Consider the following 17,924-nt stretch of genomic DNA (forward strand, 5'->3'; position numbering starts at 1 on the left):
GGGGTTGACCCTTTAAGTCCCTAAATCTGGTGGTGTATTTTTTAATTTTTACCATGCCCTTGCAATCACCTGGCAGCTTCACTCAGCTCAGCAGAGACCTTCAAACTGGAGAAGTTATATATAGCCTTCAGTAACTCCTGCCCTACTAGAAGTCTCCCTTTAGCAAAAGAAAATTGTCCAGGGAATAAGAAGAATAAAATACAAAGACATCACCGGACTGAAGGAGTTAAATCAATCTACCTGTATTACCCACAGAAATAAGTTGTTCAAGAGAATCTATGATGAATCCTGAGACCACCACCAGGCAGCAGTTCTGCCTCTCTTCCCTGAAAATGCACAGCCTTACATGGGCTGGTGCAAGGTCAAATTTTACACTGATTTTTCCTCAACCTATAATAGGCTAGGTTTTACAAAAAGTCAGAATGATGATGCTGAATGATGGTAACTGGCTCTTGCATGCCATGGTAACTAAGCACACATGCAAAGGAGGGATACATACAAATCCAACCTTACCCAAAATTCACACAAGCTGGCCATTATAAAACTGATCTCTGATCTCAGCGTATTGGTGATACTCATTATTTCTTCCAACCAATCCAAACCTGCCAACCTCAAAGAGCTCACTTCCAGATTCCTCTTCCCATCCTTTCATCACATCACTTAGGCACTCTCTGCTTGCCAGCCTTCCACTGTTTTCTGTATCCTCTATGCCACTCATACACATTACATCATTTCCCTTTGTTCAGTCTCAGAAGTCAGTACATTCTCTTTTACCAAATCCTATTATAACCTCACTTTAAACATGTACAATAGTTGAACTGTACCCACAGATCTACAGCCAGGTAAATTTTGATACAAATTTTGACAGCATCTTTGTCCAACACCCAGATTTTAAAAAATACTCTACACCATTCTGCTGTCACAAGAGAAATAAGTACAACATAACTAACAACAGATGAAGGATAACTAAACTTTGCACTGAAGCCTTGTAATAAAAAATGATTTTTTAATGCACACACTGGTGTGTGTATATATAAAGGTGCTGTGAAGACCTTGATAAGAAAGAGGCTTGAGTGTTGCAGCTGCATGAGGCTTACATGAAGGAGTGTTAGTGCCAACTTTAACATTTGGATGCAAGACTAAGGTGTGGCATGAAAATGAAAAGTCAAGAGTAAGAACATTGGAGATGGGACTGCTGAGGAATGTGTGGAGTACAGAGTGTGGATAGGATACAAAATATTGCAATTCGTGGAAGATGTGGAGTGAGGAAGTCTGTGGACACCAGAATCAAAGAAAGCATGCTGAGATGGTATGGTCACATGGAAAGAATGGATGACAATAGAGTGAAGATGGTGTATCTGAGTGATTTTGAAGGTGAGGTAGACCAAGGAGAAGGTGGAAGGATATGGTGGATGAGTGCGTAGGAAGAGAGGTATGGAAGTCGATGATGCTATGGGATTGACGAGATCGAGCTGGCTGGATGAATGTTGTGATAAGTGCATGATCAGGGATTTGGAACACCTTTTTAAGGTGACAGTGTCTGGATTGACTCTATTGGATATATTTATGTGAAGCTACATAATGTTGTGAATGTTTTTGGCATATCAGATAGAGCCAGGAGTCCAGGGGTTTAAATGATGAGTGAATGGAAGTGTGGCCAATTGGACTGGGCAAACTTAGGCTGTCTGGACGTTGCTACTCCTCACCCTGCCCAAGGGTGGGAAAGGAGGTCCAGATGATGATGATGATGATGACACACACACGCATGCACGCAGGCATACACATAAACAGTTCCTCCATATTTTCTAATAATAATATACCTGTACTCCCTGCATATCTACCCTGACTTTTCATGTACAGGCTAAAGGTAGGTAAACAAATATGTGTTGTGTTGTTTATATAAAACATCTACAAAAAATGACACTAATAACTTTGAATGCTATAATATATCCAAATGAACAAATATTAAGAGTAAGCACTAGCATAGAGAAGAGTGTCTCACGTGGGCATATTTCACTGCATGAAACAGTACCAGTTCGAGCCAAGATCCTGTACTGTACTATGTTAGGATTGTCATGCCACTATTGGCTGTCTGCCAGAGCATCCTCCTGGTCACCAACATAGTTCTCAGCTCAAACAAAATTATTTTCAGCTGCAATTTATGGATAACGCACAGAAACTCCAGAAAATCTTGCAATGCTCTATGCTGGGATGCTAATACTCAGCAACAATATTTGACATGTATATGAAGCTGAGTACCTTCATGTGGTGAGAGCTATGCCTGCATAGGTTGTCACCGACCAAATGCCATTACTGTTCACCCCATAAAACATTGTGCTTTCATATGATTTCACAAGCAGAAACCAAACTTTGTACAGAAGTATATATGTACAGAGAGGTTCACATATTAAGCATTCCAAATCTTGTGTTTTTTGTGAACGGTACACTCAGCCCTAACCGTTCTAACCTGCATCATTTTATACTTTCCATAACCTTTTTCTTTCATTATACTATCTAATTTTTAAGTCCACTAATTGCATGGTTGATTACAGATTTCACAAAGGAGCCAAAATAATTTATCTGCTCCTTGCACAACCATACAGCTGTCCCTGCAACATGAGATCTGAGATGCATTATATATGGACCACCCTGTGAAACTCAGACTTATAAACTGGACTGTCAGACTCCTTAATGTTTCTTCAAAACTGAAAAATACATAAATAAAATAATACACTAGCCAGAATCACAGCTGGGAAAGTTTGCATTATAATATGAAACACAGGAGCACAATCAATATTTGAAAGACTTTCAATAGACATAACATACCAGACATAGCCAGCATTACCAGGACTAAGCCACATTACACTGTCCTAGTAGGCTTGATTATAGTGAAATTAATTACTCTCACATACTGAAATGCGTTAACTAATTCTCCCTGGCGCCTGCGATACTCCCTCATCAGGCCTGTTCATTGTACAATTTACATCTCCATGTAAATATTAACACAGGCAAAAATAAAGGTGGGTGAATCAATGGTAAATACACAGCTGACATACTCTACTGGCACAGTGGAACAAGCCTGACAAGGTGATCACAAGAGGACATGAAAGACTGCCAGATCAAAGCTTTATATAGGTCATATCACTGGACAACTGTTATTAAAGAAATCTACCGACTAGATCATTAGTGCTATGCTGTAGGAAGTGAGAAACCTAACTATTCTATAGTATATATACACAAGAAATTATATACCTTTCTATAGCATCATAAACTTGTATAATGGAACTATTGTATTTTTTTTTCCTTACTACCATAAGACTCCCTCGCAGTTACAAGTGACTCTTTCTATACATTAGGAATCAGGTACACTCTTCCCCATACGACACTCTGACCCCTTGTGACATCTGGACATTCTCAACTCACACAGTATACATTCATCCAACTCATAAGAAGCACAGAATATCATCTGGAAAATTTATACCCACATAAAGAAGTGCTGTATACTTTACTGAGAAGATACAAGTTCTGACCCAACTTGAACCCATTAAAGGGGGTCAAAGGCGGACCAGGACTGTTAACTTCCCAACATACAACACTTCCATAAGTGGATATATTCTGCCTTTTGAAAAGTTCATGATGTTATGATATCAAGACACACTGCATATCATTACTTTCCCTATCTACATCATTACTGTGGTTTTCTGAAACAAAAATGAATGTATCCATCTCACAATAGTAACAATCAAAATCTTGCATTAACACATACATAATTATTTGTTAAGAAGAAATAAAAATATTTCACCTAAATTAAATTCAGGCAACCACCACAGGCATCACTTCATACAGCAACAACAATAACAATACTGGAACTCGATCATACTGTAATGGACATGATGGGATCCACAAACATCATGCAACAATGGCAATACAGGTTAGACAGAGCACTCAATTTTCGTCCCACTACCTCTCCCATGTCACCAATGACAGCCAGTCCTTTACTACCCCTACTGGGAGTGTATGGTGGCCCCAGGCAGGGCTTACGCAGTCCAGATAATCTGAACCACAGGAAAGCACCCTATACCAATGGTAGCTTATAAAGAGGTGGATAAACCTTCAGAAACCTCTTGAATTTCAAGTACAGTACTGTGTTAGCACACACACTGCTTGAACCCATGGCCTCTACCAACTACACCTCTGAGTCACTTCATCCACTGGTTACAAAGTCCAAGCTGGTGTGACAGCCCTGAATAGGTCTGAATCCCCAAATGTGTACAGAAGATTTTTTGATCATGTATATAATTACCATCAAGAGAAGCAAGCTGTCAACTACCTTTATATACACTGGATTACATTAGCCTGGGCCCCTACACCTTCACGGAGGTAATACAGAACTGACTTGCTGTTTACTTTTGCCCCACTACACTACCATCTACAGTCAAGAGATTCTGTTTGGTCCACTTTGGTTCAAAACACAGCAAGTACTGTACTGCATATTCTATGAAATGTTGAAAAAAGTAATGGAATGTGATGTAGCAGCCAAAATTACAAATAACACTAACCCCTTCAATCCAGTGACTGAAATTTTAGTTAATTCTTGCAACCTCCAAATTATTTTTACAAAGATTTACAGACCTGTATTATATGATTAAGAGGTTAATTTAGGCTATACCTAGCCCTCTGGTATGAAAAGTCTCTTCAAAACTACTTGGTATGTGTAATAATCCAAGGGTAGTAAGAGTAAAATAAAACATCACAGGAGTGAGGTGGTTAGTTAATGAAGATGTTTACTGCCATCTGCTGATGCTTTTCTTGGATCCCAATTGTGGGTGCACACAAACAATCTGCTGATTCTGTTGTTTCCCCTGCCAGCCACACACAACTTAGCACACTGCATAATAAATCTGGGAGCTGCTCCAGACTATGCATCAACCACATTAAAATTATCAATGATATATTTTGATTACAATGTTTCCCAGGATATAACACCACTATTACACCGGGGCCTAGATTCACACACAAATTTACTATCAATTTCCTACTGTATTTTTTTTTTTTTTCCCTCCCCCAAGCAGGGTTTTGGAGTCAGTGATAATACTTCCCAACTCTGACTCCAGAAATTGTACAAGTATAGTACGACTCCGACTCCATTTAAGTACTGTATACAGTATACTGTACGAAATATGGCACATGGACATGATGCAGGTAAATGAATAATATTGAATTTTGACAAATGCAATTCTTATAACTATTTTAAATTCTCTACTTACAGTGCTTGCATAAAAACGAACCACTGTACATGGTTGTAAAATAAACTGAATACAGTATTGAAAAGATATGATTGATATCATTTCAGAACCAAAAAGCTTAGAGTTGGGGTCGTGGGAATTTTACCGACTCCGACCAAAAACAGATGACTCCACAACCCTGCCTCCAAGGACAAATCAGTGCTGAATCTTGCCTTATCCCTTGTTCCTACTAGAACAAATCTTCGTTTCAAAAGAAAAATTATCACAAATTACTGTTTTCCACAAAGGACACAGAAAGAATCTTCCCATGATTCCTGTTCTTCCAAGATATAAGCATCAATCCTTGTTATTACACTCAACACTATGTGTGAAAAATATCACTTTTTTCATACAACCAGCACTGTAAATTAGGGACACTCCAGCACTGTAAATTAGGGACACTGGTAAATCAGCTTTATAGATGGCAACAGAACTTTAATAAGAAATTTCTCTACTTTACTGTAGACTTCACGGGAAAAACAAATCATGGAGTAAAGGGGGGGGGGATCACAAGGATGGCTTTTTGTGACTCCTTGTGATGATTGTAAGTTTGTTTGTGAATCTGGCCCCTGCCTCACACACAGTAGTTAGCAGCTCAGAAGGGAGGAAGCACTGTGGTTGGGGTATTTACGACCAATGATGTGGCTCTTGCATTGTTAGTTAACCCTCCTGGGCTCATGTCCAGTGAGTTGGTTCCAGTGACAGGTGATCCTTAACCCACTGAATCCAAGTGATGTCCTTTGATATTCTTGCTGCTACCTGATGATATTCTGTGTAGAACAGCTCAGGAATGTATCTTTCATATTATTCTTGCAATTCTTGATGATTTTACTAAACCTAGAGAGGTCAGATATAACCCTAATAAACCCTTTCAATATCAAGCCTTTTCCATGCTGAATGAAAGAAGTCTGGTAGTAGCAAGAATAAACAAAAAGGGACATCATTTGGATTCACAGGTGCCAGGGTTGTGAAGGGACCAGCCTGTGAGTTGAGAATGATGGGAGGGGGATGAGTGGAGGTCAGTGTGTGGGGAAGACAGGGAGTTGCAGGAATTACATGATAAAAGAGGGAGGTAGAGGGTGTGATGTGCGAGGTGCCATGAGAAATACAGATTAGGTAAATTAAAGGAGAATGGGTCTTAGGAACAACTAAAAGAAGCATACAATATTAGGGAGGATGGGAGGGGACAGGCCACCTAACAAAAGAAAATGCTCATAATGGGAGCAAATGTGAGGACAAGACGCCTCACAGGAAGAGAAAACGTTGGAAAATGGAATCAACTGAGAAGACAAGTGCCAGTATTAGGAAAGTAACTGAAAAAGAATGCTTGACAGAAAAAAGAAAATACAAATGAATAGGAACAAACAAGAGGGTCAGTAGGAATGCAGTAATAGTATAGGAGGAAGAATGACATGAGGGATCAATGAGAGGTGAAGAATGATGCAGTGGCAGCCAGACCCAGCCCTATTGCCGTCCAAGTGAGGAACTTCCACGCTTTGTTCTCTAGGTCATCCTCTGCAGGGAACTCCTTACTCAGACCAGCCTGCAACATGAGGCGTAAATTAATATGACATATCTATCACCATCATCACCGTCCCACCTCTTTTTTCATCTACAGGTGAGATGAGGTAGGGTCCAGAAAGCTGGGAGAGAAAAAAGATATGATAGTGGGAGAACTAATTAACAACATGCCAAATGAAAGGGGCCACTTCTTCATTTATTCTTCATTCAAGTCCTGGGGATTCTGGCACCACCTCACAGGCACACCTACCACACACAACTTCACAATTACCAATCCAAGTCGGTCTGACAATTATCCTGTTTTATCCACTCTAGGCCCTAGATGTCAAATATGCTAATTGCAGCACTGGTCTTTATGTGGATGCAAGGTTCAAATCTCCCACAAGTGACTGGAGGCTTTTCAATTATGCTATACTACCAGCAGCAAGTCAGTCTCCTACCGTTATTATATTGTGGCCTCAGTGGTATATCACTATCTCTATCTATCTATCTATTGCCAGACGCCTCAAACCCGTTTGGGGTGGCCACAAACAAATCGCCTCCACGTCGTCCTTTCCCCCACCATTTCACTGCCCTGCTCCCAACTCACACCCCCCTCTCTCATATACCTCTCCACTCCATCCCATCCTCAGCCTCCCCCTCCCTCTTCCCCCCTCCATCTCACTCACATACATTCTCTTTGTCAGTCTTTCACCCTCCATCCTCTCCACATGGCCAAACCACCTCAGTGTGTTCCTCATAACACTTCCTATCACATCCACATCCACACCACAATGTTCCTTTATATCTGGTCCTCATTCGTCAGCCTGTCTCTCCATATGACTCCACAGGCTCCTCTTAAATAACTCATTTCCACTGCTCTCATTCTTGACTTGTGTCCTTCCAACAACGTCCAAGCTTCACTTCCATACGTTAGAGTTGGTATCACAATAGTGTCATGTAGTAACTGTTTCACTTCCATGCTCACTTCCCTGTTTCTTATCACTGCTTTCAAAGAACCAGCAACCTTTCTTCCCTGCTGTACCCTTTCAAGTACTTCACCCTCCAAACCTCCATCCTTACTCATCACACTACCCAAGTACTTAAACGTCCTCACATTTTCCAATTCTTCACCATCCAACCTTGCTGTACATTCACTGATTTCACCTCTCTCAAAGACCATCACTTTACTCTTCCCTACATTCACCTTTAGATTCTGTTTCTTGCACACTCTCCCAAACTCATCCATCAAGCCTTGCAGCTCCCCTTCGTCTTCACTCAACAACACAGTATCATCTGCAAACAACAGTACAGGGAGTTTCCAAACACTGCCCTCTCTCATTAGGGCCACTCCAACATCCACTCTCCTACCTTTTAAATACCACAAACTTTTAAATACCACACTGTATCTCTGCATTATACCTACACACATCAAGAATGTTCTATCTTCTAATGAAAGCATTAGCAAACAGGATGCACATTTGTAAAATTCTTACCCAACCACCTGACTTGACCACGAAGGGAGTGATCACCTCCGCTGCATACTGCCCCAAGAAGTCTGCGATAGTGCCAACAAAGTCCTGCATGTCCTTCTCATGGCAGTACATCGCTATCTGCCCACCAAAAGCATACAGGGCTACTATTCTGCCCCACGTTATTACCACTTTACCTGAAAAATAAGTACATTCATATAAGAAGGTATTGCACATAGATCATGGAATACATGTTTTCGGTTCATTTCTACACAAATATTACATAAAACACCAGGGATTCAGTTACCGCAAGTTAGAGGCATTACGTAGGCATTCAATTCAAACTAAAAGCAGATTAAAATATTCAGTTGTGTGAGGCCCCTGCTCAACAATGTCATATTTTTACTTTATTACTACTTCTGGAAAATTACTGGTATTTTGTTATACATCAAAGAGGATCCCTTATGAAGAGTAACCCCTTCAGTAGTGTATGGCCAATTTATTCTTGTTACTGACAATTTTATTCAGCTTCAGAAAAATGGTCAACGAGGTCAACTTCACAATGAATCAGACGGTGCTGAATGTGGAGAAACTACAGATATGACGACAGACGTAATCTACAGACATAATGAACTATATGATTATGTCGCTAAAATGCAATTGAAGATATAGAAGTGACATAAAAATAAACTTTTACTTAAACCCTTAAGAGGGCAGGTACACACTCAAGCACTGTAGCTATTTTACTCTACCACCTTGTGATTTTGTCCACCTGAGGGAAGGGTTAAGGGAGTTAATGTGGCTGAAGCAAAGTACAGTATGTGGTGTGATAGGAAAGAACTATGTGGAATATGAGTAAGACAAAAGGCACAAAAATATAACCTACGTAAGGAGTGGTTGGTGGAACCCATATTCCCAAAAACTCAGCTCACTGGACCCTTTTACCTTAGCTTAGAATATTGTCCTTTTGCAGCTTATTTCATACAGCTCAGAGGCAGCATAAGATAATGCTTTGGCTCTAAATACTTTCCAAAACACTTTTTTTATGACTAATGCCATTGTCTAGTGTTAATCTACTGTTACAACTCAATATTCAAGATGGAGAGATGGCAATTATGGGCCAGGTTAGAGTAAAATGGGCATAGCTATGGTATCTTCTTTCTAATTTATTCCAGCATAGGCCAGTGGTCCCTTAATAATTTTTTGTATGCTATTTGGTCAAACTATGGCCTTATTAAAGTGACATCTTGTAAGAGAATGCAAAAGCCTGAGGTTCAGTTTGGGACATACGGTAGGCTGCCTACTTAACCATTAGAGTGTACTTCTACTTTTCACTGGACTGTCTGCCAGCTATATTTCTTAAGCTGAGAGGGATTTGATATACCTCTGCTCATATACAGTACTGTATAATCCTCTTTGATAAACTGATGAAGCTGTTAAACCCTAAAACCCAGTCATATTCAAGACTTCTAGATGATCTTAGGTTAGTTTCACTGCGTTGTTGAAGGGGTACTGTAGAAACTAAAAACATAATCAAAACTAGTTTCTTTTGTTTACAAACTGACACCAAGAACATCTGTACTATACAGCTTTAGTAATCCTGCTCTGGCGATGAACTGAAGTATAACTTTTGGCCATTTTGCAGGGGGGGGGGGAATTTATGAAAACATTCAGCTCAGCTACTCATAGACTGCCATTTGGAGGGGGGGGGGCTATCAACTCTTCCTGGCATTTTTCTGAAGATCCCATATACCGGTACTGTACTGGTATTGTACTAAATACAGTTATATTTTGTCAGCAGGATTCTGGAAGCTTATTGCTTTGACTCTTAACCCTTCCAATAAGATGACAACTTACTTTATTCTTCCTACAACCAGACAATTCTGTTCAACATGACAAAAACCTCTGATAGCCTAAGGGCCTACATGTGCTCTACTGAAAAGACTGATGATGCCACTGGTTAATCTGGACCATTTTTGGCCCAAATTAATGTACCAATAATTTTTAAAAATCCTAGCCATTAGCTACCAATTTTTCTTACATGAACTTCAACCTCAACTCCTTTAACCTGAGACGTCCCGTCGACGTATGGGTACGTTGCAACATTTTGCATTTGCCAGTCCCGTCAACGTACTGGTACGTTTTGCAATTGCAAGGTCCCTAATTTGCACAATTTTCAATTTTCGCCCGTGATTTTTCGTACGTATACATGGGACACCTTCCTCTATTCCTCTACAAGATGCCAAGCAGGGACAATGCCTTACACCACATTACCTCCCCCCCCCCCGCACGCCATAGTCTCGGCAATTCACCTGTTACCAGTGACCTGGCCAATAAAGACATTCAGGGCCAGAGTGATTCCCCAATCGATGACAATGTGGAGAACAAAGTTTACATAGCATTAGAGGAAGAAACAGTCAGAAATGATGATCAGGTAATGTGGCAAAAGAAGGTCAGGAATGGTGATGAGTTAGTGAGTGAAACAATGCTTATAATGCCTGTATTACTGTTTGAAAACCAATATACTCTCATACTACATATAAATTCGTACCAAATAAATAAATAAATACCGTTTGGGAGTAGTGTGGAATAGTTATCCTCCCATAGAACTCGTTTTCTTTGCAGCCAGCCTGATAGAAAACCCTGTAAGGTAAGGAGGTACTCCTACCTGTATCGAGTATTTTAAACCTCAGGTGAGCCATTTCTCTATGAATTTTTGATGTTTCTCACCAAAAGCGGAGGTTTTAGCCAAAAAAAAAAAAATTCCAAAAATGGTCGGGACTGGGGGGTGTCGGAGGTGCAAAAGTGGTCGGGACGTGATGGGTTAAAGCAACACACACTAACACAACTGTATGAATGCTTGATTAAGTCAGTCATCAGAAATTAAACTCAGTTCCCTTTAAAATGACTCATTACATAATGAGATGGACAATTCATGCTAAACTGCTGACGAACACCATTAGCTAAACTGTATTAGCCCTTATCATACTTGTACAATGAGCTGCAAAAAGTAGTACAGTGCATTAAACATATAATGAGTACGTCAGTCTTTTCTACAGTATCAGTACTTTTAATTGTTCACTGGTTTGGGGTAAGATTCATACAATGGGGTGAGATTCATACAATGTATTACACCAGAAGCAATCAAGAAACTAGTGGCTACGTTTTTCTGATCTCAACCCCCAGTACAATAACTTTTCAAGCTACACTGTCAAATGTCATTTCTCACCTAATAATTCTTTGAATGTGGTTACAGTGCCTGTACTAGCATGCCATACACATATACCGTACTGTATGCATTAGTGAGATAAGTCAATCTATCTACAGCCAGACACCTTAATCAAGGGGGGGTTAGCCAAGAACAAATTGCCTCCATGTCACCATGTCCTCCGCCATTAAGCTGCCTCCTTCCGATTTATACCACTCATTCACATACCCCTCCACTTCATCCCTTCATTTCATCCTTAGTCTTCCCTTCCACTTCCCACTTATTCACATACCATACACTCTCCTAGTTAAAGTCTTCATTCTCTTCACCTGGCCAAACCACCACAGGGTACTTCTGACACTTTTAATTAATATCCACATCAACACCACAAGTCCACAACATTCTCCAAATTCTTCACTTGTCTGTCTCTCTCTCTATGTAACACCACACACTCCTATGATATTTTACTTCCACTCCTCTCACTCCTGACTTGAGTCCTTTAAATAACGTCCAAGCTGAACTTGCACACATTTAAAGTGGAGATCACAATAATGCCATGCAGTAACTTCTTTACTTCCAATGTTATTGTTGTTTTCCATGTCACTGCTCTCAACTACAGAAGTCCATTCAGTTCTTCCACTCTCATTGCTGGAGTCATACTGTAGATCTATCTATCTATCTATTGCCAGACGCCTCAATCCCGTTTGGGGTGGCCACAAACAAATCGCCTCCAAGTCGCCCTGTCCCCCGCCATTTCACTCCCCTGCTCCCAACTCACACCCCCCTCTCTCATATACCTCTCCACCCCATCTCTCCATCTCATCCTCGGCCTCCCCCTCCCTCTTTCCCCCTCCACCTCACTCACATACACTCTCTTCGTCAGTCTTTCACCCTCCATCCTCTCCACATGGCCAAACCACCTCAGTGTGTTCCTCATAACGCTTCCTATCACATCCACATCCACACCACAACACTCCTTTATATCCTCATTCGTCAGCCTGTCTCTCCATGTGACTCCACAGGCTCCTCTTAAATAACTCATTTCCACGGCTCTCACTCTTGACTTGTGTCCTTCCAACAACGTCCAAGCTTCACTTCCGTACGTTAGAGTTGGTATCACAATACTGTCATGTAGTAACTTTTTCACTTCCATGCTCACTTCCCTGTTTCTTATCACTGCTTTCAAAGAACCAGCAACCTTTCTTCCCTGCTGTACCCTTTCAAGCACTTCACCCTCCAAACCTCCATCCTTACTCATCACACTACCCAAGTACTTAAACGTACTCACATTTTCCAATTCCTCACCATCCAACCTCGCTGTACATTCACTGACTTCACCTCTCTCAAAGACCATCACTTTACTCTTCCCTACATTCACCTTTAGATTCCGTTTCTTACACACTCTCTCAAACTCATCCATCAAGCCTTGCAGCTCCCCTTCGTCTTCACTCAACAACACGGTATCATATGCAAACAACAGTACAGGGAGTTTCCAAACACTATCCTCTCTCACCAGGGCCACTCCAACATCCACTACCCTACCTTGTACCTCTTTTGTTACCCCATCCATGTACAGATTGAACAACCATGGAGACATGACACATCCCTGTTTCAACCCAACTTTCAAAGAGAAAAATTCACTTAGTTCACCATCCACATGCACTGCAGCCTTCGCACCATCGTACATACTCTTCACAGCATTCAACAACTTCCCATCTATTCCATATATTCTTAACACTTTCCACAATCCTAATCTATCCACCCTGTCATATGCTTTCTCCAAATCCATGAAAGCCGCATACAACTTCTTTCCCTTCTCTAGAAACTTTTCCACTAAAGATCTGAGAATGAATATCTGATCTACACAACCTCTTCCCTTCCTAAAGCCTCCCTGTTCTTCTCCAACTAATTTCTCTGTTCTTTCTCTAACTCTGTCAATAAGTATCCTACCATACACTTTTCCTATTATACTAAGAAGACAAATGCCCCTATGATTACCACACACTTCTTTTTCCCCTTTTCCTTTGTACAAGGGAATAATTATACCTGACTTCCAATCCTCCGGGACTCTACCTTCTTCCCAGGCCAATCTGCACATCTTCCACATCCATTCTACTACTATCTCTCCCCCATGCTTCAGCATTTCACCACACACTCCATCAATTCCTGGGGCTTTCCCTGATTTAACTTTCTTCATTGCTTCCACAACTTCTATCCTACTGTAGATGCTTGCATGAAATGTAGAGGTTGAAGATACAGTACTAGTACTGTATTTTTTTTTTTTTTTTTTTTAATAACAGAACGGATGATTGTATGGGCCTCAATCCACTACATCACATTCAAGCATCTATGAATCCTGCTGAAAGAGGCAAATGGATTTTTGTACCTGACTGTTACTGCAACCTTAATTCCTTTCTATTCCCATTCTTGTACTTTACTAAACTCCCATCCTTCCCTACCACACAATTTAAAAATCTGACATTATTTTACGTGAAAGAATAACTGGTGAGCTTCGTTGTATTCTGAAGTGGAGGATGGTTAAGGTGGCAATTCAGAGAACCCTATATGAAAGTGTCATACTGCTGACAAAGGAGTGAAACCTGGAGAGTGAGTCAAAGGGAACCTTCTAGGTTGTACTGTACATTGTAGAAGTGACCTTTCTAAGAAGAGGTGCAGATATAAGTAAGATCAATGGTGTACCAGCAAGTAACAAAAAATTAAGAGAAATGGTATTATGGAATGAAAGAATGGGCAATATATGTACAGTACGGTAAGTGAAAAGTAAAATTACTAAGTGCATACACAGAAATACTATACATTGAGGTAGTATGGACCTATACAGTACATACTGTAGATAGGATGCCAAAGGAAGTTTGTGAAAGTAAGATCAAAGACATAAAATGATTAAGACAAACCTTTAGTGGTATGGGAGAGTTAATAGTATGCCGGTGAGAGAAAGAAGGGTGTTTGAGAGTGAGAGCAGTAAGACAGGATACAGGAGTCTACAGGTCATTCTGTTACAGCCATTCCATGTCCAGGGGTACCCCAAGACAGAGTAAGGCAAAGATAATGATGACTCATGTTTGCCATTTCCTGCCCATTCACTGTTAAATGACACGCTGTAATAAGCAGTGATGCTGTTACTGGTACTTTGGCAAGGATAATGTGACCAGAGTACTGTAGCTACTGGATTTGTTCATTTATCAAGTTCTCATACTTCTGCAGCCCCCTTAAACTTATTTTTGGATCCTTATTACACATCCTAACTAATCTTTAACTTGTACTGCACTAAGCAAGGGGTTCCCCTTCTTTACATCCCAGTAGGTGTAGGCATTTTCATGTGCACAGGCCACACTGGATGAGCCAGATACAATGGTTTAGGACTTTTCTTTAGATATTTCCCTACTTGATTTTCATGGAATATCTGTTGATGGGGGCTCAAACCTTTAAAAGAGACTACAGGTAATACTGGAAGAGGAAAACAGTACCAGGTGGACAAAACAGTACATTATTCAGAATGCACAGAATGGGGAGTGGCTATAATACCCAGAAGCATGTAAGAACAAGGCTGCCTGGAGGCAGTTCTGTCAAGGCCATCCTATGCTGCAGTGTTCCCAGGGGGGGGGGGGAAGGGTGTCATATGATGACAATAATGACGTTTTATGTTTTATATCACTGACCAAATTTATCATAAATACCGGCAGATGTTATTCCCAACTTGTTAACTGTAAGCATACCACTACCAATTTTTTTCTTATTATTTTCTAATGTGTCTGACTCTGATCAAAGGCTTCAGGGCCTATACCAAGGCCCAGTAGTCCTCCTACACACCTCCACATGTCATTCCTTCAGCACTAATGCCCGCCGTCCATATTGAATACATGCTAGGGCTGTCTCATACATGACTGGTATACTGGTATTAGTGGGGGTATTTTTATGACACATTGGCTGGTCTTCAGGTAAATCAGTAAAGTCTGCTTTTATGAAATTCAAATCCTTAAACCGTAACCTGCCCCAGCCGGGATTTGATCCCTGGGTCCATTAGGACTGAAGGCCTCCTTTCTACCGATTCAGCGTGAAAAGTAATAATACAACCATGAGTGATTTTTTTGTGATCAATCATGCTTCTTACTTTTAGACATTTATCATGTCTCCTGCGACACCAAACAATAAAGAGCTGCTCATGGTTTTTGTAACATCAGAGTTCTTTGGCCATAATGGTCCTGCATGTTTTCATTAGCAATCATGAGAACTGATGACTCAAATATGCACATCAAAAACCAAATTTTGGTGATACTACAGAGTATCTGAAGCTCTGATATTCTTAAAAGTCTGAGATAAACTGTGGAAAAAATAAATCTAAGCAGCATCCTCTAATGACCAATGTCCAATTACAAAAAAAAAAAAAAAAAAAAGATAGCTCATTACAGCAAGTTCTCTTTACTTTTTTTTTTTTCTTTGGAGTCAAACAGTAGCTTTTAGTAATAATTGTTTAATAAGGTTTCACTGCTATCCATAAAACCAGTCTGCATTTCCTACAAATTACAGGATCAATGAGGGAAAATTGATATCTGGAATATATCCTTCACTTACAATGATAACTGCCTGTTCATCAAAGTACTAGGGCAGTGGGTTACTGAAGGATCCACCAACTACAAAGAACACACGTATAAGGAACTATAAATGTCTGGAGAAGCACAGGAAAGAATGGCCTTTCATTAAATAAAACATGCCATTACCAGAATAAAAAGAACAGGTTGAAAAACTCAAATAGTAACAGCATAACATTCACTATTTTAGCATGTTTAAGTAGTCCTGTATTACGGTATGTAAACCCAACCACTATAAGCACAACTGTTGAGGTGATTAATTCAGCAAAGGTTATCATCATAGGCAACGGTTCGAGACTTAATCCCTGGGAGCGGAAGTGAAAGTTTCGTGGAAATTTACCTTCACCATCAATTTCGAAGAGTTCATTAACAACCCCCACGAAGGAGAGGTACCCAGTCTCCCGTGTGATACCCAGCCGCTTCATCTGCCCCTTGAATAATATCTCGTGCTTCTCCATCATGGACCTGACACAACGTAGTAAAGTGGCCTCTGTTACATCCTTAGTTTCGCCACTCCGCTGGCCCGTCAGGGTGGACACTATGAAGGTGGCCAGAGAACGGGCTTTTTCCGCAGCCTCTTCCTTCTCTTTATCTTTCTTACTTTCCGTCTCTGTCTCTTTTTTACTGGGTGGTGTGGCCTCTGGATTTGATTTATCACTGTTCTCTGCGGGTTTGGTGGATTCCTGAGAGGTGGAGTCTTTGTTGTGGTGGTTAGGGATGTTGTTGTTGGTGACAGTATTGGTGTGGCCTCCAGCTGCCACCCTTTCACCATTTTCCTCTACCTCGCCACACCGGCTGATGGAGGGACAGTGAAAACCTTCGTCCACCTCGTCCCTGGACCCCGTCTCCTCCTTATTCGCTACGGGAGACATTTTGACCATGGGGAACGAGTAAACCTGGCCAACACTCTCTGATCACACGATTCGGGCCACTACTGTCATGGCCGCCCGTCTCTTCGCTCAGCCAGGCCAGAGTTCCGTGACGTCATGGTAGCCACACGCTGGTTGGCCAAAATTTTCGTTTCCTGTAATATGATTGGGCAAGGAATGACGTCATATAAGAGCTGGGCTACGATTGGCTGATGTGGCCGATGTCTAGTAGTTCATTGGTTCTCACTACGGACCCATTCATCCTGTGATTATTGTGAGGACAGACGTACTTTAAACTCGCCGAATATTTCTACTTTTCCTTGGAATGTGTGATAATATACGCCTAATATTTGCCAAAGTGATGCATTTTAGGTACAGCGTAATTAAATAAGTCATAACCGCATGAATCAGATTTTAAGAGCGAATTTAAAAACGATATAACAGAGGAAAATACATAAAAGAATAAAAATGAACTTCAGATATCTACGCTCACGTTACGTTCAGACTCCAGAGAGGGAGAGGGAGAGGAGGGATGGGTGGAGGAGGGAGAGGAGGGGAGGGAAAGACGGAGGAAGTTAGAGAGTGAGAAAGAGAGAGAGGCACGGGGAAGGTGGTAGAAAATCTGAGAGAGGGAGGGATGCTGAGAGGAAGTAAGGGACGAATGGATGGAGAAAGAGAAAGATGGGCGAAGAGTTGGTTGCAGAATGAAAGAGGACGAAGGAAAGGAGAAAGGCAGACAGAGAGGGCGGAGGAGAGGAGGGATGAAGGAAGGTAGAGTGAGAGAGGCACGGTGAGGGTGGGAGAAAATTTGAGAGTAGAGCTGGCGTATTAGTGCAGTTTATGATTGCTGGGGTGAAACGCATTTACAGCTGGAACAATGTTACACAAGGCCTTAAGCGATTCTGTAAATATATCTAAATCTGTCTTATTTTCCCAGCTAGCTCCGAGATATATATAATTACGCATATCTTATAGAGCTT

At 41.0% G+C, this 17,924-nt stretch overlaps 1 protein-coding gene across 1 annotated transcript; it reads right to left on the bottom strand.

Annotated features, from left to right (window-relative positions):
- Window positions 1-1,882: 1,882 nt before the first annotated feature.
- On the bottom strand, window positions 1,883-16,997 carry LOC145407185 (induced myeloid leukemia cell differentiation protein Mcl-1-like). The gene is made up of 3 exons (XM_080278219.1): window positions 16,416-16,997; window positions 8,282-8,454; window positions 1,883-6,828 (listed from the first exon to the last, which is right to left on the bottom strand). The coding sequence occupies exons 1-3, from the start codon at window positions 16,954-16,956 to the stop codon at window positions 6,706-6,708; spliced, it is 837 nt and encodes a 278-aa protein (XP_080134345.1). The 5' UTR covers window positions 16,957-16,997; the 3' UTR covers window positions 1,883-6,705.
- Between the last annotated feature and the right edge of the window lie 927 nt (window positions 16,998-17,924).

This window comes from Coenobita brevimanus, chromosome 72, assembly GCF_032717465.1.
Source record: "Coenobita brevimanus isolate Jiangsu-jjx chromosome 72, ASM3271746v2, whole genome shotgun sequence".
Lineage (NCBI taxonomy): Eukaryota > Metazoa > Arthropoda > Malacostraca > Decapoda > Coenobitidae > Coenobita > Coenobita brevimanus.

Coding starts and splice junctions, on each gene's coding strand:
- LOC145407185 (XM_080278219.1), bottom strand. CDS start 16,956: ATGGTCAAAATGTCTCCCGTAGCGAATAAGGAGGAGACGGGGTCCAGG. Junction 8,455..16,415: donor CTTCGAAATTGATGGTGAAG/GTAAATTTCCAC, acceptor CTTATTTTTCAG/GTAAAGTGGTAATAACGTGG. Junction 6,829..8,281: donor TGGTCAAGTCAGGTGGTTGG/GTAAGAATTTTA, acceptor CTCATGTTGCAG/GCTGGTCTGAGTAAGGAGTT.